The sequence below is a fragment of the Thamnophis elegans genome, chromosome 11 (genome assembly GCF_009769535.1).
Source record: "Thamnophis elegans isolate rThaEle1 chromosome 11, rThaEle1.pri, whole genome shotgun sequence".
In the NCBI taxonomy this organism is placed as follows: Eukaryota; Metazoa; Chordata; class Lepidosauria; order Squamata; family Colubridae; genus Thamnophis; species Thamnophis elegans.
Genome location: NC_045551.1, coordinates 17,164,697 through 17,187,694, shown reverse-complemented (window position 1 = coordinate 17,187,694; position 22,998 = coordinate 17,164,697). Strand labels below are relative to the sequence as shown.

At 41.3% G+C, this 22,998-nt stretch overlaps 1 protein-coding gene across 1 annotated transcript in view; it reads right to left on the bottom strand.

The window, feature by feature from the left end:
* Window positions 1-22,998, bottom strand: part of PCYT1B (phosphate cytidylyltransferase 1, choline, beta) — a 56,891-nt gene that overhangs the window by 26,433 nt on the left and 7,460 nt on the right. Inside the window, exons 2-5 of the mRNA XM_032226861.1 lie at window positions 16,720-16,819; window positions 15,067-15,183; window positions 13,934-14,085; window positions 11,002-11,080 (exon numbers count right to left, since the gene is read on the bottom strand). Of these exons, the coding sequence (XP_032082752.1) occupies window positions 11,002-11,080; window positions 13,934-14,085; window positions 15,067-15,183; window positions 16,720-16,819 (448 nt within the window). The remainder of the gene's footprint in view (window positions 1-11,001; window positions 11,081-13,933; window positions 14,086-15,066; window positions 15,184-16,719; window positions 16,820-22,998) is intronic.

The following is a 22,998-nucleotide window of genomic DNA, read 5'->3' as shown; positions in this document are numbered from 1 at the left end:
TAGGTGTGAACTGGTAGGAACCCACCTCTGGTTGCAAGGTATAATACCGGAGAGACCAGGTATCTACCTTCAATGAGGCATATACTCATGTAATCCTTAACCACTGCTTTCCAAAGTATTTATCAGATCTAACATGAGCTCCTTAAATGTATAAGATTTAGCATTCTTCTGAAAAATCCTAAATCTATGTTTAAAAATCCAAACAATCATTCTCTTGAGGAGATTCTTATTGCATTCTACACAGAAAGTCAATTTAAATTGGAAAAGAGAACTGTGTGGTTCTGGTTCTGTTACCAATGATATTACAGGTTTTTCCTGTGGGTGAGGAAACAAAGCAAGGGAATCTATTAATGCTTCTACTTAACTTGTCCCACATTAAAATAATAATAAAAGCAGCATTTGCTGGCCTTGTTTTTGAAGCAGAATGCAGATTGGCAGAGAGAAGCACAATTTATGCCAGCCTACATTTCTGTTTGACTATCAGGCTTAAAGAAAACCCTACACTGTGCGCACAATTATTAGGCAAGTTGTATTTTAGAGGGTTACTGTTATCATTGAATAACTACAGTGCCCTTTGTCAATCCAAAATGTTATGAAACCGCAAACCTGAGTATTTAAGAAAGTAAAAGTGAGGGTTTGGCTTTCTTTGGAGAATATCTATGTGGGCACAATTATTGGGCAACTATTTCAGTAGTGTGCAGAATTATTATGCAACTAAATAAAAAAAAGCCACCTGAAGCCAACCTCCAGAATCCTGCATCTGGGCACAGTGATCGATTCCAGGACCTGCCAAGTGTTCTTCACACAGGAGCGAATGGACAGCATCACATCCCTTGTGAGTCAGATCCAGAGGTCCAAATCAGCACCTCTCGTCAATCTATCCCAGCTGATGAGGAAACTGATCTCGTGCATCGCAGTAGTTCCCTGGGCACGGCTGCATGCACAGGATCTTCAGTGGTTCCTTCTCCTGTTTCAACGACGCAAGGACAGCAATTCCAAGAGGGTGGTGAGCATTCCTCCACAGGTGATCCAGTCATTCTGGTGGTGGCAGTCCACAGCTCTGAAGAGGGGGTCCCTTTTCAAGGAACGCCTGGTCATAACAATGGACACTAGCTTGTACAGCTGGGGCACTCATCTGCAGACTCACGTGGCACAGGGCAGATGGTCACAGGTGGAGCTCACCCACAACATAAATTGGCTAGAGCTCAGAGCTGCCAGGCTAGCCCTGTGCCACTTCCATCACTTCATCGAAGGATCCCGTGTCTTAATACTGATGGACAACATTGCCACCAAGGCCTACATCAACCACCAGGGCAGGACTCGATCGGGAGCCCTGATGTCGGAGGTGGAAGCCTAAGGCAATGGGCAGAGCGCCACCTTGAATCATTGAGAGCGGACTACATCTCGGAGGAGGAGAATGTGACAGTGGACTGGCTAAGCAGAACGACCATCAGCAACTCGGAATGGTGGCTTCATCCATCTCTGTTTCATCAATTGACCCAGAGGTTCGGCCTTCCAACGGTAGACCTGTTCGCCAGTCGAGCAAACACTCACCTCCCCAGGTTCTTCTCAAGATTCCAATGTTCCAGCACAGAAGGGACGGATGCTTTTCAATGTGACTGGCCTCCCGGCCTATTATACACTTTTCTACCTCTCCCCCTGATACCTCAGGTGATCAGGAAGATCTTGTTGAAGGGCGGCAAAGTACTACTAGTCACCCCGCATTGGCCAAGGAGGTCGTGGTTCGCCGACCTTGTCAGCCTGTCAGTGTCCAAACACTGGTGCATATCTCAGGAGCAAATCTCCTTCAGCCAAGGGACCATTCCGCATCTGGATCCTCAATGGCTCCAATTGGCCATTTGGCACTTGAGGGGGACCCCTGAGGCAGGACAACTTCTCTGACAAGATCATCCGCACGATCCAGGTGTCCAGGCAACCTTCTACGGTGCGGATCTATGACGCGACATGGACTATGTTTTCCTCCTGGTGTCAGTCCCATCACATCGTTGCCACAGCAGCGACCATTCCATAAATCCTGGATTTTCTCCAGGAGGGGTTGGACAAGGTCATCGCCTCCAACACTCTTCGGAGACAGACAGCTGTTCTAGCCGCCATTTTGTCCAGAGACTCTTCTCAACCACTCAGCAGACACCCAAGTGTCTGCAGTTTCCTGAATGGGGCCACCAACCTACATCCCTGACGGTATACCAATACCCTACTTGGGATCTATCGATTGTCCTACAGACCCTAACATCAGCACCATTCGAACCAATTCGCTCCATTAGCCTGCTTTTTGTTGTTTAAAACTGCCTTTCTCATAGCCATCACCTCAGCACACAGAATTTCTGAGTTGGCAGTGCTCTCAGTTATGGAGGACCTTTGCATTATATATTCAGACAGAATCATTCTGCGATTGGATCCAGCTTTTCTCCTGAAAATTAATACCTTATTCCATAGGACTCAGGAGGTCATCCTGCCCGACTTCTGCCCGCACCCCAGACATCCCAGGGAGTGCACCTGGCACCAATTGGACATGCACCGTGCAGTGCAGGTATACAAGAAGACGACAGCCACCTTCGCAGGTTGGAATCATTCTTCATATCCTTTTAGCCGACCTCCATGGGCAGGAAGGTATCATCTTCTATCATAGGATGTTGGCTTCGTGCCTGCATTAAGTTAGCTTATGAACATCAAGCCAAGCCTGTTCCTCATTGTATAGCAGCACATTCCACGAGGAGCACCGCAACTACGGCTGCTTGGGCCATGCAAGCGCCTGTCGAGGACATCTGCAGGGCAGCTACTTAGTCTCACCGTCTCTGTTCATTCGGAATTACAGAATGGACTCTTTCGCGTCTGCTGAGGCTTTGTTTGGCAGGAGAGTCTTACAGCGGGTCCTCGCAGCTCCAACACTCCTGCTTCCCACCCTGGGATTACATAGCTTGGGTATGTTCCATGCTTGGACACTCCAAGCAGCGTCTAGGAGAATGACTGTTGGCTTACCTGAATGGTCGTTCTCTAGGTGCTGTGGGAGTGTCCAACCCCTCCCCGGGATCACCACGGATGCGTGACGTATCACTTCCATTGGCATAACGTTTATTATTTACAACATCTTTATAGTCTAATCCCTTCATTTTATAAACTGAGCCTCTAAAGGGAGCAGGAGGCATGGCTACACAAACTTTGAACTCAGTCCTTGGGCAGCAAGCTGAAGTTAACCCATGCTTGAACACTCCCACAGTGCCTAGAGAATGACCATTCAGATAAGCCAACGGTCATTTTCAATAACAGTCATAAGTCTTCCATTCATGGAGTCTGTCAGTTTCTTGCTCTGTTGACAATCAACTTTTTTTGCAGTAGCAACCACAGCTTCCCAGACACTGTTCAGAGAGTGTACTGTTTTCCTTCACTATAAATCTCCATTTAGGAAAGCCCCACAAGTTCTCAATAGGGCAGTGGTTCCCAAACTTGGCAACTTTAAGACTTGTGGACTTCAACTCCCAGAATTCTCCAGCTAGCTCTTTTGGCTGGAGAACTTTGGGAGTTGAAGTCCACAAGTCTTAAAGTTGCCAAGTTTGGGAACCACTACAATAGGGTTTAGATCAGGTGAGGAAGGAGGCCATGGCATTATTCTTTCATCTTTAAGACCTTTACTGGAGTGGAGTACTCATATGCGTATAACACAACATTGTCCTACATAAAAGCATGGTCTTCTTGAAAGATACAGACTTTTTCCTGTACCATTGCTTTAAGAAAGTGTCTTCTAAAACTGGCAGAAGGTTTGGGAGTTGATTTTGAATCCCTCTTCAACCCGAAAATGTCCAACTAGTAATAATACCAGCCCAAACAGGTATCACACCTCCACCTTGCTGGGGGCTGAGTAGAAGTGGAGCTCTGTGCCCATTACTGATCCAGCCACGGGCCCATCCATCTGATCCATCAAGAGTCACTCTCATCTCATCAGTCCATAAAACCTTTGAAAAATCTGTCTTCAGATATTTCTTGGCCCAGTCTTGCTGTTTCAACTTATGTGTCTTGTTCAGTGGTGGCCACGATTCAGCCTTCCTTACCTCGGCTATGTCTCTGAGAACTGAATACTTTGTACTGTACTTCTGGTCACTCCAGGTAGGTTGAAGTTCTGGAATATGACAGCACAGGAGGATAATAGGTTTCTGGTAACTTCTCATTTAAACACTGGCAGTTAATGTATGTGTTTTTTTCTGAACACATTTCTTGTGACCTTGTTGACAATTTGCAACAAAATGTTTGATGGTTCTGGAAGGAGGGGCTGACATCACAATGACACAACGTGCGACCTTGGAGCTCCAAGATCGCAGTCGATATTTCTGCCACTGGACAGTCCTTTATTTTTTAATAAATAAATACATAAATAGTTGTTTAATGTATGTTTAGTTTAATGAAAAGGAGGACTAAGGGTGACATGAGAGCAGTTTTCCAGTATTGTCAGAGTTTGTTGCAGCAATCAAATCCAGATGGCAAACACAGGTAACTGATTCAGCAGGATTCATTAACTTCTCTTTATATATAATATAACACGTAAGTAAATATACAATACCAAAAGTGGTAGAGGAGAGATTGGTTTTCAGTTTCAGTTCAGAGCTCAGACTAGTTTTTTCAGCTTTCGCACAGACTCAGAGCTATAGTACTAAGCCACATCCAGACTCCTAGCTGTCTCCAGCAAATACTGTTTCAGTTTCCAAACAGTGTCCATTGGCTGACTTGTTGCCATGTCTATTCAAGTCTATGAACATACTCTGACAAATATCTAAGGGGTCGCACAAAGAAAAGGGGATCTATTCTCCAAAGCACCTGAAAGTAGGACTAGAAGCAATGGATGGAAACTAATCAAGAGAACCAACCTAGAACTAAGAAGAAATTCCCTGACAGTTAATGGAATGACTTGTTTTCAGAAGTTGTGAGTACACCGACACTGAAGGTTTTAAAGAAGAGATTGGGAAATCATTTGTCTGAAATGGTATAAGGTTTTTTGCTTGAGCAGGGGATTGGACTAGATCCCTTCCAACTCTGTTATTCTATTATCCTTTTTCTCTTTTGTTCTGTATGTGGGTTTGTATGTGAGAAAGATATGGCAGCAGAGTTAAGTTAGGCATTTTCAATATGTTTGACATGCTGAGCCCAAACGTTTCACCATCACTGATCTAGAATTTTAAAAATAGATTTTAATAACTGTGAGAACAATAATTAGGATTCAAAGACAGCAGAAATTAATAGGAATGCAATATTAAAATGATTCAGCATTACTTAGAAAATAACATACTATACTAAAAGCAAGGGAAACAATTTGAAGAGGGAAGGAGAAAGTGGGGGAGAAATGAGAATAGTTAGAGGATGCAAATGGGACTACACAAAAAAAAGGGAAGTTCTAAAAACAAAAAAAGGGTACAGATAGTCCTCAACATATAACCATAATTAGGACTAAAATTTCTATTGCTAAGCAAGGTGGCTGTTAATTGAATCATCCCAATTTTATGACCTTTTTGCCATGGTTGTTAAGTATTAAGTGGATCACTGCAGTTGCTAAGTAAATAATGTGGTCATTAAGTGAATCCCAATTCACCGGCTCAGGGTTGACTCAGCCTTCCATCCTTCCGAGGTGGGTAAAATGAGGACCCAGATTGTTGGGGGCAATATGCTGACTCTCTGTAAAACCGCTTAGAGAGGCCTGAAAGGCCTATGAAGCGGTATATAAGTCTACTGCTATTGCTAAAAAAATTGTCCTATTGATTTTTCTCATCAGAAACTTGCTGGGAAGGTTGCAAATGGCAATTTAATGATCCCGGAACACTGCAACCATCATGCTGGTTCAGTGACGTGCAGTCAGAGGAGGCAGGGCCTCACCAATGTCATGATGAAAAGAAAAACAAAATTAAAAGGAAAAAGGCAGAGGTAGTTGCTGCCAGAGTCACAGTGGATGACTCTGGTTAGTGCTTAACTGCAGGGGGAGGCGAGAGAATCACGGGCCTCCTTTACTCTAGCTTTATGATTACATGAGCAGAGTTAAGCAAGGGTTAAAAGGTGAAAAATTCCTTATCGAAAGGAGGCACGTGATTCTCTCGCCTCCTCCTGTAGAGGGCACTTTGTTTAGAGGCTTTTTTAAAACAAGCAGAGTCATCCACGTGGTGACTCTAGCAGCAACTATCCTAGCCTGGCTAGACCAGCTGTTGCCTTTTTCTTTTTGCATTTTCATTGTGGCGGACAAGAGGAGAGTTGAAATCCTCTGACTGACACAACTGGAAAAGGTATGTGGGTCGGAGGGAGGGGGCAGGGGGGAGGAATTCAAAATTATTTGTAAGTAATTGTAATTTGTTTTATTATAAGTAATTTTGTGTGTGTGTGTGTGTGTGTGTGTGTGTACAAGTGCACGCTGCCGCCCTGGGCCTGGCCATACTAATGAGCGCGGCTCAGAATGGCAAGCTCTCCGGTGGTGGTGGTGCCAGTGGCGGCAGCAGCAGCAGTGATGGCAAGAGCCCCGCCACCCAGCCTGATTCACCAAAAGCGGCGCCAGCAGCAATGGGACATGCTTGAGGAAGGGAGAGCCAGAGCCGGCTGCCCGGATTTGCGCTCCAGCCGCCGCCACCGCTTCTGCTGCTGCTGCAGCCACCAGAGACTCCTTCCCCTCCACCGCCCTCATGGGATGGGGAGTGAGCACGCTGAAAGAAGGAAAAGGAAAGGGTGACAGCTCCAGGATGCAGTGACCCGCGGGAGCGCCGGAGGAACCGGCCGGAGGTTGGGGTGGAAAGGATTTCTTAGCCTCCGTCCCACCCTCCGGCGGCTTAAAGGGGCAGGACCCAGTTACCAGGCAGTCGGCGCTGCGGTGGCAACCACGTTACCACGGGCTTTGTTACATATGTACCTGGGCTCAGCCCAAGAAGCAACGCCTCCAAAGGGCTGTCACTTAAGCCTCCTCGTTTTGTTTCCTCTGCCCCACCAGTTTGCGGAAAAATGAGCAGCTCAATTCTCCGCTCTCATTTTCCTCAGCCTCCGCGCTATTGGTGTGTGTGTGGGGGGTGTGTGTGTTAAACCATCGCCTTGTGCCAGAATTGATAGGAAATAAAAGGCTGAATTGTTTTTAGCCTACTTACCTCCCCAATATGCAAAAGATCACTTGGAGTTAAGTAAGACCTTTAAATGATATTTGCTTCAAAACGCTTAAGAAACTTGGTTCCCTACCTTTCAAGGAAGGCTTGGCGTTTAACTAGTTCTAATCCATCTCAGTAACAGATGATATTTCTTCAGGCAACCGGCAAACTATGATTTAGGTTTAAGGATTGGATTCTGAAACGTTTTGCTAAGATGGCATATCTGCCAAATCAAGGAACAAAATCATGCCCCCTCCCCCAAACAATTTTGTCCTGTTTAGTTTTGTTCTGTTCTTGGTTATTTTCTGTGAGTTTGTATTTTATCCCTTGAATAAAAAAAATGGAAAAAATATGTGAAGTTACTTAGCATAATATACTAATGTAACACATCTTGTTTACACATCATGATCAGTTCTAAACTATGGATTTATAGATCACAATTGCTGTGTTCACACAATAGGTTAAGCCAGAAACAAATCATAGATTAGTTGATTGAGCCAAACCCATATGTCCCTTGATTTATATTTATAACAAAATGAATCCCCTTTGCCTTAGTACATGTTCATACAACTTATTCAGCCTTAGGCAAATGAAAGATTATTTCACTACTTGATATAAGGAAGTCGCCATGAAGTTTTAAGACACATTAACTTGCTATCAGGAATCTTTCCAATATCTCACAAAGAAGACATGATTTTTTGTTGATTTGTTTAAGCAAACAGTTGAAGTTCCTTCAAGTGTTTTGGAATAGATTCTTCTACATAAAGCTCACATTTCTTATTTAACTGATGATACTTCTGTTAACATTAACCCATTGTAAAAATAACAGCAATTAAATGTTTTACCACAATCAACGCATTACATGACTGGAGTAAAGTTAGCGGCAGGGCGGCTTTTGCCTCTTGAAAGCAGGCAAAAGCCGCCCCGCCGCCCCGGCGATATGTCCGACATAGAGGTGGGACACCTCTATGTCGGACATGGTGTCCCGCCTCTATGTTGGACATAGTGCTGGAGCGGCAGGGCGGCTTTTGCCTGCTTGCCTCACCAGCCATAAACCTCACCACACATCACTGTGCTGGTTTATAAGTGCCTGAATTTTAATCATGTGACTGTGGGGATGTTGCAATGGCTGTAAGTGTAAGGACCAGTCGTACATCACTTTTTTTCAGTACTGTTGTAACTTTGAACGGTCACTAAACAAATGATTGTTAATCTAAAACTACACATATATATAAGCAATTAAAAAAAGCCCAGATCATAAGGAAAAAGCACACATAAAAAGCCCAACACTGAAACTATAATGTCAGAAAAACAAAATCTCACAAAAATAATCTGCAGAAGAAACAAGAAAATAAATGAATTGGTATTTCAACAGCTCAGTCAAAACAACTAAATGCTTATGGGTAACAATGAAAAGGCAGCACTATCCAAATAATGTTTTAATTCAGTCTTTTCCCTCCACCCCATCCAAAGAATGTGTTTCACCATTCTGAAGGACAGGATTTAGATTTGGAACCACAGAAAAAGCTGAGTTGCATCCTAGGAAACTAAGTGAGTTCCTAGATATATTTACTTTTATATACTATCTTTAAAATATCCTACAGTACTGGTTAAGTTCCCAATAACAAAGTAAATGTTCCTGACTAAAAAAAGAATAAAAAGGAGAATTGAGGGATTTACAAAACAGTTATCATAGAAATAATAGAATCATAGGACTGAAAGGAACCATGGGGGTATAACAGAATAAGAGAGTTGGAAGGGACCTTGGATGTCTTCTAGTCCAATCCCCTGCTCAAGCAAAAACACCTGTTCCATTTCAGACACATATTGTCCAATCTCTTCTTTAAAACCTCCAGTGTTGAAGCATCTGCAATTTCTGAAGGCAAACTGTTCCACCTATTAATTGTTCTAATTGTCAGAAAAAAATTCCTTAGTTCTAGGTTGGTTTGCTCCTTGACTAGTTTCCATCCATTGCTTCTAGTTCTGCCTTCAGCTGCATTGAAGAATAAGTTGACCTCTTCTTCTTTATAGCAACCCATTATATATTGGAACACTGCTATTATGTCACCCCTAGTCCTTCTTTTCTTTGAATTAGACATATCCAAGCAATGTTCTTCATATGTTTCAGCCTCTAGTCCCCCTAATCATCATGTTCTTCTTTGCACTCTTTCTAGAGTCTCAACATCTTTTTTATATTGTGGCAATCAAAACTGGATGCAAACTTGCTAAATCATCATCTCTCCCACATTGGTCCAAATAGCCCAAATTATCATATCGAGAAAAGCTTTACAAACTCTTATTTGCAAGATGACTTCGTATTTTTATGGTGGAATAAAAACAAATAGACTGAACTTTGTTTTTCCTGGAGTCCTTTCTCTACACCTTAAGATGTTTGTAGCTTAGCTACTTAAATTCTTTCTTGGATTATTTAAGTATAGCTGATTCTCTCTTAAAGTGGACAACTGTCCTATGCAACACAATCACTTTGGGAACAATTACAATAACTAGGATACTGAGAAAACATTTCACATTTAAGTCATGTTTAAGGAAAGTATTTTAAGGAAGTATTTTCTTGTAAACAAGAAATATGTTACTTATATTTTATAGTTCAATCCTCTGCTCAAGGCAGGAGTTGTTTTACCATCCTGGACAAATGGATGTACAATCTTTTTTTTTAAAAAAAAACCTCCCCCAATGGAGTACCCACAAGCTTTTCCATTGGTTAATTGTTCTCTAACAGTGTTAGTTCTGACAGTGTCTAGGTAGGATCTCTGTTTAATGAGCTTCCACCCATTGATTCTTGTCCCGTCCTCAGGTGCTATGGAGAACAAGTTGTTATGTTACACCATGTTGTTTGTCATGCCATGTCATGTTATTGGATATGATCATTTCTATAATGAGAGTTAATTTGGTATAGTGTTTAAGACAGGGAGACTGTGAATTCTAGTCCTTTTTTAGGCAGCAAACAAACTGGTGACATTGAGCCACTTACTTTTCTCAGCCTTACAAAGAAGATGAGGGCAAACTATTTCTAAAACTACTGCCAAGAAATCTGCCTGGACTGTTACAGCCAATTGCCAAGAGTCAAGTGAGTTGAAAGCACTCTCTCACACACAATTTTAATAAAGTATGTAAATGTGATAGATCCAACATACTTTGACATTAGCAAAGCATTTGCTAAAGTACCTCATGACATTCTTAGTAAGTCAGTTAAGCATAGATTGGACAGTATGATGTTTAGGAGAATTGGTAATGAATCAACAGTATAATGTATACTTGCTGCTAAAACAAGCAAGTATAATTAAGTCTGAATCATTTCCAAATCACAAGAAGTAATCATTTCACTTTTTCTACTTTGATCAGATCCCACTTTGAGTATTGCATTCAATTCTGGGAACCATACAACAACAAGAATTCAAAGAAACTAGAAGGGCAATAGGGAAGATAAGGGAAATGGAAATAAAAACCTCTGAAAAAGTTGGGCAGAAAAAGTTTGAAGAGACTGAGACTACAACATTCTTCAAATATGTGAGGATGTCACACAAAGAAAGTCAAGGTTGTTTTATTTTATTCCAGAGTGCAGAATAATAGTTACAGAAATGCATATTCCAACTGAATCTTAGAAATATATCATATCATTAAAATTGACTCAGCAGTGAAACGATTAGCTAGAGAGGTAACGGGTTTCTCTTCAGTGGCAATATTCAATGGAAGGCTATTTTGCCACCTGTCAGGGATGCTTTTTAAAAACTTTCTTGTGGTCTTAAAACTTAAGCTTTTAAAAAGTCCACTGAAATAAACATTTTTTTTCAGTCTGATGGTTATGTGGGGCAATAATGAGGTTAGCTTAAAGAAACTTAAAGAAACAGCAAAGTGTACCTACCCGCCTCCTTTATATGCTTGTAAACATCGTCTGAACCAGCAGAAGAATATGGAATATCATCATGGGCTACAAAATCAATCTAAAAATACAGAATAAAAGGAAATTAAATTGTCCCTTACTTTGGAAACCCAACTTCCTTACTTACTAAACAAATTTTAAATAAAGATATTTTAAATGATTGTAATAGAATTTATATCACTGTAAAGGTAATCCCTGAGTTACAAGCATTTCCTTAGCAAAACATTTGAAGTTACGTGATAAATGCCCCCTAGCATGTACAAACAACTCCCAAAATTATGTATCTTGCAGCACCATGGCAGTTGTTCGGTCTTACAAATGACGAGACTCTGCAACATTCGCCCTGCCTATTCCCTCCACCCCACCGGGTCTTCAAAGGCACTTTGCCTGTGGAAACTTGCTTACTTTGTCAAGATCTCTTCTCTGTTACACTTTCTTTGCCTGCTTCATTGCTTCAGTCTTTCAGTGCATTTACAGAGAACAGAGGCCTAACATACTTTGAGATCATGCAAAATTAATAGCGTGAGATCTTGTGCTACTGATCTTGTGTGATCTTGCACTTTTAGGCCTCTATTCTCTGAAAATTGTAGCCTGGATGTTTGCAAACGGAGGGAAGACTTCGGTCCTTCAGGCCTTCCCTCCATTTGCCATTTCCTTGCTGAAGCAAGCAGGGAGGTTGCATTCCTGTAGGGTTTGACAAAAAGCTTTTGCTGGCACCAGCAGAGCTTCGGAAGAGTGGGCGCATGCCTCCAAAGTTCTGTTCCTACCTTTTTTAAAAGGGCTGCCGAAGCCTCAAGGAATGCAATCATCAAGCGCTTTGTTGATGAGAATGGAGGCCCAGAGGACCATATGGGACCTTCTAGGGCTCCTTTCTCGCTGGCGATCTGCTTGATGATGCCTCCAGTGACAAAAAAAGGAAGCCCAGAAGACCATGCAGCCCTCTGGACCTCCTTATTTGTCACCAGGGGCCTCGTCAAGTCCTTTGCTGATGAGAAAGGAGGAAGAAGGTAAAGAAACAAGCTGGAGAGGAGGTAAGGTAAGTTACCCAGTGCGGCAGGCTGGGAGGAAGAGGAAGTAATTGTGGGGGCCACAGGGGAGGGAGAATGTGGTATCTGTGGTTTGGGCGAGGCCTTGGGTGGTCTGAAGTAGGTGGCCTGTTCCATCACTATCCCCCGCACCATGGCCTTCCCCACCCCAAGATACCTTATGTGCACTTAATGAGCCGTACATTCTATTATTGAATGAGTAGGCGAAAGCAGGGAGTGATCTTGTTCAAGGTATGAGATTCACACCCATGAATCCTTGGGTTATGAATGGAATTGGCATACTCCATTCCATTCATTGTCCGAGGCCTACCAGTATAGCACATGAAAGTACAAAACCTTTTTAGTTATATAGTATATGTGATATCAGTTAAAGAATCTAAGCCAGTGATGGCGAATCTTTTCAGCTGAAAAGTGCTGAAAAGGTTACGTGGAAACATAACGTGCACACGAACACGTTCGTCGGGGCTGTACTCCAGGAAAGCCAAACTTCTGGGTTCTAGCATGCATGCGTGCCCAATGATCAGCTGGCTAGCGCTCATGCACAAACCAGTTTTCAGCACTACTGTGCACGTGAAGGACAGCTGATTGTCATGCACACATGCATGCCAGAAACCTGGAAGACAAACAGGCAGGGCTGTTTGTGCCAGGTGACAAGGCTTTGCATGCCACTTTGGGCACATGTGCCATAGGTTTGCCATCATGGATCTAAGCTGTTTACAATTATATTAAGTACTACATCAGTAATACAAAATAGACACTTTGATGAAACCTAAAGAATCATGCTAAAGAAAAAACATATCTCAGAATATTTTAATGACATTTTTACTATTATGTTTCTTAATATTACAACTTAATAAAGTTATTCCAAATAAGTGGAAGACCAGTCATAGCTAATTATATACTTTGTATATTATTGAGAAATGGATGACATAAACTTGTAATAGGAAGTGAAGGGTAGCTAACCTTACAATTTAATGAACCAGTATGATTTTTCATGGTTCTATGCTTGCATATCAATAAAGTTATTAACAGTTTCATCCAAAATATGTAAGTAACTTGTATATACAGCTTATACACCTTTTGGAGAAAATCCAGTTTTCTGCAACTGTATTGTTAATTTGGTTACTAGGAGCTCTGGTTGTGTAGTGGTTAAGTGCAGCGTTGCAGGCAAACTCTCTCCATAGTCTGGAGTTCAATCCTGATAGAGCTTAAGGTTGATTCAGCTTTCCATCCTTCTGAGGTCAGTAAAAGAGGACCCAGATTGTTGGGGGCAATGTGCACATAATGCTTACATTGTAAACCACCAAGAGAGCACTGTAAAGTGCTATTGGGTGGTGTATAAGCCTAAATGCTACACTCTTTTGGACATTTGGGGGTTTGGAATGCTACAAGAAAGGCCTATTAAAGTAACAGATAAATGGATGGAAAGAAGATTTCATACAGGATTTTAATCCAGTTGCACTAGCATTGTTATTACTGAAATGGAGTTGATGTTTGAAAATATATTTTCCCTTTTATTATAGTTGCATCAAAAGTTCTTCTTTTTCACTTCCCCAATTCTAATTATATTTTCTAAAATTCTGAATGCATGGCATCTAAAAGAAGACAAGAAAAGGAAAGGAGATTTTTCAATATTGCTACCATCACAGCTAAAAGCAAAAAGAAATAATTATTACCACTTCCGAATTATAACCTGAACTGCAGAACTAATATACTAGGGATGGTGGCAAAGGACATCTCAGTTTAGAGTCCAACTTCATGCTATATAAACATGCTTTATAAACATGACATATATGTAGTATTTGGCACCATCGCTAGTATGAGACTAGCTTATGGAAGAGAGGTTAAAAAAAAAGAAAGAAAAATACCTTATGCTTTTCCAAAAACTCTGCTGTGAGTGTCCATGGAGCATCTCTGATTACTTCATCTACATAGCGGCAGTGTCTGAGGGCCTCATAACGTTCTTCTTCATTCATTACAGTGAAACCTTTAAACTTATGTGTTAGATCATCACTGCAAACTGACATACATGCAAGAAGATTTCAAAAAGAGTAACAACTCTGGTCCTGTAAAATTCAGTGCATCTCTTTGGCTATAAATTATTCAAATCTATTTTCAGAGTTTAAGCCAGTAGTTGTTATACCAAGTAAAAATGTAGCAATCTAAAACTGGAAAACAATTTTCAGTCCCTTGATCACATTTAGTTAATTGAAAACTTGCTTATATTGGATGGGCATTACATTAAAAGCTATCCTATGTTGCATAGCTGTTTCTCTGATTTGTTGGTCAGAAAAATTGCTAGGTGAGCTTTTTTCAGACGCAAGTACCAAAGGTTTTCAATTGTGGAATGGTGAATCTTTTCTTGCAGTTCTCTTTGCAGTACTAGCTGGACAGACTGAGATTTGTCTCAAGACACAGAGATAGCAATGAAATTGAGAGAAGCTAGCATGGCTATTGTTTTATATCAGCATTTCCACATTCTTCATGGCATTTTTTTCTGGATATTACTATTGTTCTGATTTTTTATGGAAAAATCAATATCAGTCATAGGGACATGTTCAATAGCCTTTTCTTAATACAAACAAATGGAAAAAGCAATTATATTTCAGTATACAAATTTAGATGAAATGACATTCAATAGGCTCCATTCCACATTTGTATTTTTAATATTAGAGAAAGAAGAATCCAGAACTGATCTTGATCATATATAATATTAAATTTATTTATTTCTTATCTCAGTTCATAGGTTCTACAAGTCTTAGGCAACAAGTGAGCTTTATAAACAGAACAAAGATCTTCTGGATCAGAGAAAAATTACTTTATTAATTGACAAACTGTTTATGTGATATTTGCAAGCACTTTAGTTCTTTCCTACTATTTCTTAGGAAAAGGTTACAAAATCTTGCTTTTCAGTAAATTAAAATTAGAAAACTCACAGAATCTGGGCTTGTCAAATAGAATATCAGTCTAAAAGTAATCTTTGTTCAAATATCAGGCTTACCTCCTACTAATAAGTAGCTATTAGGAAACAGAGTTTTGGCTTGCATGAGAGCTCTTGCATGACCAGAATGGAAGAGATCAAATATTCCATCTGCATAGACTCTGACAGGTCTATCCACTATGAAAATAAGAAACAATTTCCATGTTAAACCAGATATTTATCTCAAATCTAGTCAGATTATAATGGTACATTTGCTACATCTATTCAGAAATACAAGGGAGAGATTTAGGCAGGGTTGAGCCACTTAGCCCAATTAAAAAAGGCCATATTACAAAATTTTCATTGAATGAAAACAAAAACAAAAAAACAGTGACTGGCTGGTCTTGGCTGGGCTCAAAAGCTAACGAGAGTCAGGCCCGGGTTGCTACTTGGATAGAAGATCACCAAGAAATTCCATGGCCCTAGATCAAATTGGGAATTTAATTTGCATCCCAGAAGAAAAGATTGCTCCATTGCTCTGTTTCATAGAGTTTGTACAATATTATCACTAGAAGGTGAATTTAGCTCTGAGAGATTTTCCTTAATAAAGACATAAATTACCAGATGAAAGAATGTTTATGAATGATATTTATATAATTGGGTTGCTTCTATATAGCAGAACTAAACAGAAAGCACTCTAATAAAATGAGAAACATGCACACATTTGTAACTCAAATGTTTCTTTCTTGGTCCGTTTTCATCTATATACTACTAAAACTCTCTTTCCAGTAACCTTCAACTGGTGATATGGTGCACCACAGGACAAACCTTTTTGAACCAAAGTATGTCAAATGGGATAACTTACAGAATGTGCCCAAAATCTGGAAACCATGACTTCCATGCGGTTCAAATTTGGCAAATTTTATACAACATTTTATGACACAAAAATTATCTCAGGTTTTGTAATTTTAACAATTGAGGCATTGAGGAAACTGATAAGGAAATATCTTTGAAAAGATGATCCAAGGGATCATAGATTGCCTTGTTCCCCTTAAAAGAGAGCTGAATTTGTTATGGGACAGGATTGTGAGGGCGGCAAACTAATCTGGCTAATTGTGTGTAGAATACAGTCCTCTGTCATCTCCAAAAGGGAAGAGTGAGCAGGAGACCCAGAAAGAATAGCAGAGCTATTACTGTTACCCCTGCCAAACCCAACATCTGTTTCTGAGGTGTTTCAATCTGGATATTGACAGAGCTGCTTTTAAATATGTTCAGATGTTTAATTTATTTATTTATTTTGTATGACTGTCAAAACTGTAAATAACAACTCTAGGTGGCTAACATAGGATTAAAAACAAAACAAACAATAAAAATAAAGTTAGAAGGTCACAGAATGTGATCTCAGATCCCAGGACTCTGCAACAGTCATAAATATGAACCAGTTGCCAAGCATCCAAATTTTGATAAAGTGATCATGATGCTGCTGCAATGGTTGTAAGTGTGAAAAATGATCAGTCACCTTTTTAATGTCACTGTAACTTTGAACAGTCACTAAAACATTGTATGGCAAGGACTACCTGTACTTTATTCCAGTTTTTCCAACTGGTATGCCTTAGATGGGGGAAGAGTGTTTTAGATTGGGACTACAAAGGCCAGTCTGCTGGGAAGTCGAGGCACTGGACTAATGTAGTTGAAATCCATTAATTCTGAAATTAATTTAAAATGCAGACTCACCTGGTGTTCCAAGATGGGCCTGAGCAATGGTTAGCTTCTCATGAGGAGCTTTGCATTGACAGCTTGTTTCACCTGCAAATGGAACCGGTGCCGTCAAAGTCTAGAAGACGGGAAAGGTCAGATTATGAAAAAAGAGAGCAAAATAAATTGTCAGTTGTGGAAGTTATCACATACGAGTTTATTGCTCCTTGATTCCACCAATATTACTTGATAAGGATTTTTTTTTTAAAGTTAAATCTTAAGGAGAGTGATATAACTTTATAATATCCTTCAAGTTTGTTTTCTTCCAGTGAAATATTTTAGAAGTGGACACAGGGATGTACATATTTCAACTACCTATTGATTTGAAGTGGTACTCTCACTGCTGTTTATTCAAATTTCTAAGAAATTTTAATTTGAAATATCTATAATTTCCCCCATTAAATAGATTGCATTAACACATCCATACATAGTATACATAGTATCAGCTGGTATCAGAAAAAGTTTAATTAAGAAGTCAAATAGAGGTTATTTCCACTAATAATAAAGAAGCTAGCTATTGTGCAAATCATCTCTCTTCTTTTGGCTTATGTCGTATTAAACAAAGCATAGAAAAAAATTTAAAAAGTGATGTTTGGAGTTTCTCATGGTCAGCTCTCATGTGAAATTAACATTGCAGATTCAACAGTTCTGGAAAGCTGGGAAAAAACTTGAAACATTCAATTTCAATTTCAACATCCTTATTATAATGGCTGATATGTGTGTGTAGGGTAATCAATAAAGCTTTCTGGGCCCAAAGATAAACCTCTAAATGGAGCCCTCCATTGATGAGACAATGCAAATACAGACCCACTTTGGCTGCAACAGATAAGGATAGCAGGAGAAAAAAAATAGGGCAGTCACATAAGGAATTCTTTACTGCCATTGCAACAATGGGCCTGAACCTCAAAAGGTTTTCCCTCAGTTCTTCAGTCACCATAAAATATCCTTTCCTCCTTCTATTTTACCTTCTGCATTCAGACTCTAACCTTTCCCCTTTAGAGCTCTTCCTCTAATATGACCTAGTCACTGTTTTCTTCTGCCATATCTTCATGACTTTGCTCTGATTCATACCCAGCCCACATATGAGGTTGGGATGAAGAATCATCCATAGGTATTAATTTAAAGGTGGTTTTCCCTTCTTGTATCCATGGATTACAATTTGGCCTACTTCTCCAATGAACGTCAATACTGATGCTATCGAGATGGGAATTGCCCAACTTTCCGATTAGCTGTTGAATACTGTGAATACTCCCTTTCTATGGATCACTGAGAACTGCCCTCCAAGACCACTTTGTCTAAGGCTGGAGGAGAATGCCTAACCAGCCTTGTTCATAATGTTTGTCAGATCTTTCATAGGTCCTTAAAGATATAGATTTTGTATTTTTTTCTCAAGAGTGTTAAGACTGCAGGATATCATGTAATCTACTAACAGCAATTACATTCTGTTCTTTTACCTTTATATTTACTTTGGGGAGTAATTTTATGCCCCCCATCTTCTCCCCCCTTCACCCATCCATTCCAATTTAAATCCTACACCAGTTAATCCACTCCATTGCACTGATAAAGAGAATTATAGCTCACAAAAGCTTATACCTTTTAATAAAAATTATTAGACTAAAATAGTATTACCAAACTCCTTTGTTTTTTGAACTACCACAGGTCTCAATTAGAGAGGACATTATTTTTAGGGATAGTACAATTTCAGAATAGGATATGGAAAAAAATCGATGATATAATGATCTCTGCCATTGGAATACATTTCATGTTCCCTGTAAAATCACTTCTGTTCCAGCAAATTTTAGAGAAGGGTATTAATTTTTGGTTACAAAGAAGTCACATTACATGGTTAGCTCTCAACTTATATAATGTTGGATGTAGGATATTGGACCTAGACAGAAATAAATGAGACATCTTTTGACAATGATGAAATGGAATGGAATGAAACTGAGTGCTAAACTGCCTTTTTGTTTCTAACTAAGGCTAAGTTATACAACAACCAATGTTGTATAAAAAACAGATCCAAATGCTAATCCAAGTATTCTACAGGGCATTCTACTACCTAGCTTCATAAAACTACTTATGCTGGCCTTTTTCTATTAAGGGCGACACTTCACAGATCATTTCTACAAAATTTACCAATGTAGTGCCTCGTGGCATAGATTATGTTGTGTAATTTGTGCAGTAACTACTATTAGACTGTTGCATGTGTTTAAATGTACAGTAAGTTTTTAAAATGTCATGAAAGCCAGCACCATTAGGTTTAATAAAGAATAGAATAGAATAGAATAGAATAGAATAGAATAGAATAGAACAGAACAGAACAGAACAGAACAGAACAGAATTCTTTATTGGCCAAGTGTGATTGAACTCACAAGGAATTTGTCTCTGGTGCATAAGCTCTCAGTGTTCTTACAAGCAACAAGTGATAAATCATGATCATAATCATAAAACACCATCATAAATGAGACACAACACTCAGTGATAGTCATAGGATACAAAATAATACTAAAATAAATCATAATAGGATATAGTGGAAGAGATATCTACTCTCTGAAGCTACATGGGTCAAGAGCTGGGATGTGAAGGTGGATAGGTTGGCTAACAGTTCCATGAGAAGTACCCCATAAGCCATAGGAACCTCCAGTGCGGGGAAGAGGAGGTTAGTCAATATTTCAATTAACCTCTCTGTTTTCTTTTCTTTCCTTCCAGGAACTCATTTTCAATTAAGGGGAGCTGCCTGTCAACCCTGAAGCTGGCCTGACTGAGGCCATTTTGAGTCGGTGTCGACGCCGTGAAGGGCGGAAGGAAACATGGTGGCCACTGGATACCTAAGGAGTTCCGATTCAAGGGGGCTATGCCTCCAGAGGTTTGGGACTCATGAAAAAGGCATCATGGGAAATGGGTGCAGGTCATCTTGTGGACACATCATTCCAACCGCATCCAGACCATCGGAACCTGGGAAAAGGGCCCTGCGGTGGGGGATAGTGTTGTGACTCAGCAGCAGTCTTCTGTGAGTCTTTTCGGGATGCAAGATTAATTATGCAGCTGGGGCTCGTTAGGGGCATATTCTGGGGATAAAAGGACGGATGGTGCCACGCCCTAGTTGCAGGAGTCAACATTCCTTGGTTCGTTCAACATTGATTGATCATCAGTCGTGGTTTATGTAAGATACACTTGGAAAAGTGCTTTGTTTTCTGTAACCCTGATTCAAGAAGACACTTGGAGAAGTGCATTGCTTGTAAGAGTTTTGTTTGCTATTCTGTTATCTAATCTGAGACTTTATTTATGTTATTTTTGGGCTCTCAGCCAGTTTGAGCTGAGAACTGATAAAGAGAGTTCCTTTTAAGTTGTTTGCCTGTCGTCTGTTTAACAAGCAGAGAAGGGGGACAGAACAGTCTAGTAAAGTACCTTTCTCTAATCAAATGAAGTTGGGGTTGTTCTTTTTGGATTTTGAATGAGGCAGGCCTGATATTAAGCAAGATCTCACTTTGCAACCATCCTGGAGTTAAAAGCTACTGTTGGGATTGCATCAACATGTCTAACCCTTGCAGCAACCAGAAGGACATGGGAGCTACGGGATCCTCTCCTCCCTTGGAAACTGAGTGGATGGCTGAACTGAATCTTGAGGACAAGTCAATCTGACCCAAATGGTTGCTGGGAGTGAGACAAATGAATGATCTTGAGGAGATCCTGGCAGGAGTTATTACCACCCCAGTGGAAGGTTATGACTGGTATGTCCTGGCACGGGCGTATCGGTGCCTGCTGGGAGCACCAAATACCATTGCAGTACAATGCTCTGGAGGACCCACATGCCCATCCGTGCTCCTTACCAGTATTTGAGGTTTCCGGGGCTTACGCGCATGGAGTGTACGGCGCTTGCACACGTTCATGTGGTGGACGCCCAGCCCCGTTGCACCGTAACAGTTGCAATGGGATCTGGAACCCACCACTGTACCACCTGGTGCCAGCCACCAGAGGTTGCCTGGCAGGAAGCCAAAAAAGAGAATCTTATGATGTCCCACACTTTACAACTTCTACAAGAGACTTGGGGTAATTGAAGAAAGTCGCACCAAAAGCCAAGCAGGTGGAGGGGGAAGTGGACACCCTGGCAAACCCCAAATTGGCCCTGGGAGAGGTTCCAGTAACTAGGCAGGCTGGAGGAGCTCCAGCAGCAGCAGCAGCTCAGGCACCCCCAAGGGAAAGGGTAGCTCCACGAAGGCATTGAATTCCAAAAAATCCTCCTCTGGGAATCAAGTGTAGAGGTGATCCCAAAGCACTGGGATTTCTTTTGGCTCAAGTTTGGAATTACATGCAGGAATATGGGGAGGATTTCCCATCAGAGGCTGCCAAAGTGAGAAGTGTTACTATGGTGCTGGAAGGCACCGCAGCTAACTGGATGGTGGCTCTTCATAACGATGATTCCCCCCCCCAGCTGAGGGATTACAATGGGTCTATGATGGCCCTGAGGGCAGGCTTTGACGATCCCCTCGCAAATCGGAAGGCAAGAAAGAGAATGAAAACTTTAACTCAGGGTCGGAGCAGAATACACTCAGGAATTTCGTGAGCTAGCTGTGCACATGAGGGAGTGGTCCCAGGAGGCATTGATGGACAACTACAAAGATATCCTTAATGATGTTGTGTACCAGAGCTGTGTGAACAGCCTCCCCCCCACAAAGACCTATAATGCTGGTATGTGCTGACTGCTGATGTGGAAATTGACCTAGCCAGAAAGTGATACCGTGGGGGGAGCAGCAGAACCAAAAACCCCTTATGCTGAAAGAGGCTTCAAGAGCAGAAAAGGGGGGGTCAGCAACCAAGCCCTGATCAACTTCCTGTTTTCGATGTGGGAAGTCGGGGCATTGGGCTGCCAATTGCTATTCTAAGATTGGCCCAAAACCAGCTGCAGCTGGAGAGAAGAAACCCAACTGGCAGCCAGTGAAACTACCCTGAAGGGTGTGGAAGTTGCTGATTTTCCTCCTCTTGGCCAGGATGAGAGGGAAACTCCAGCTTCTTCAGGAGAAAGTGAAGCCGACTACGATGACGACCCCCTGGTAAGTCCTCATGCGGGTCCAATGACCATTCGAGTAGAACTAAAGGTACCCTCGACTGGGGCACAAGGGAAGATGCTGGCCCTTTTAGATTGTGGCTGCACCAGATGTGTTATTAGCCCAGAGATGGTGGAGAAAATGGGTCTCAGGCTGAGAACAATGAAAGTACCCATCGCCTTTTGCTAATTGGATGGGTCAATTGCTGAGGCCCCCCCTGGCGCATTTTGTAACTAAGATGTGGATGGGAGACCACCGAGAATCTTTAAGTTTCATTGTCGCTCCAGGGATGGAACGGCCCTTCATACTGGGATTACCTTGGCTACGGGTGAACTGGAGCAAGGGCCTGCTATGCATCCATTCTGCCCAGCTGGCTAAGGGAGAGGGGAAGACTTCCCACATAGCCAGTGCTGTAACAGAACTAGCAGCGTTTTCATGCAAAAAATTGAGGGGGAGGAGAAAATCCCAAAGGAATACTGGGACCTCAGAGAGGCATTCAGCGAAAGGACTTCTGATAAGCTCCCACCCCACTGATTGCAGCATAGAAATCCTCTCAGGTATGAAACTCCCCAAGCCACAGATTTACTTGATGACCCCACGCAAACTGGAGGAATTATGCAACTTCATTGATAAACACCTAAGAAGGGGTTTCATCCAACCAGCTAGGCCATGGGTGGCCACACCAGTTTTATTTAGAGAGAAGAAAGATGGCTCTCTTCGCGTATGTGTAAATTACAAAAACTTGAACAGCATTTGCATGGAAAACATGTACCCTTAACCCCTCATGAAGGACATGTTAGCTCACTTGGTCAAGGAGAAAATTTTCACTAAATTGGACTTAAGGGAGGTGTATTACAGAGTCCGGATAAAAGCCGGAGATGACTTGGATACACTTGGAAAAGTGCTTTGTTTTCTGTAACCCTGATTCAAGAAGACCCTTGGAGAAGTACATTGCTTATAAGAGTTTTTGTTTGCTATTCTGTTATCTAGTCTGAGACTTTATTTATGTTATTTTTGGGCTCGCAGTCAGTTTGAGCCGAGAACTGATAAAGAGAGTTCCTTTTAAGTTGTTTGCCTGTCATCTGTTTAACGAGCGGAGAAGGGGGGACAGAACAGATTGACTCCTGCCTTACAAGCCTTCATTCCCGTAATTATGGAGCAGTTGATGGCTGAAAATAGACAAATGGCACAACAAATCGCAATGTTGTCGGAC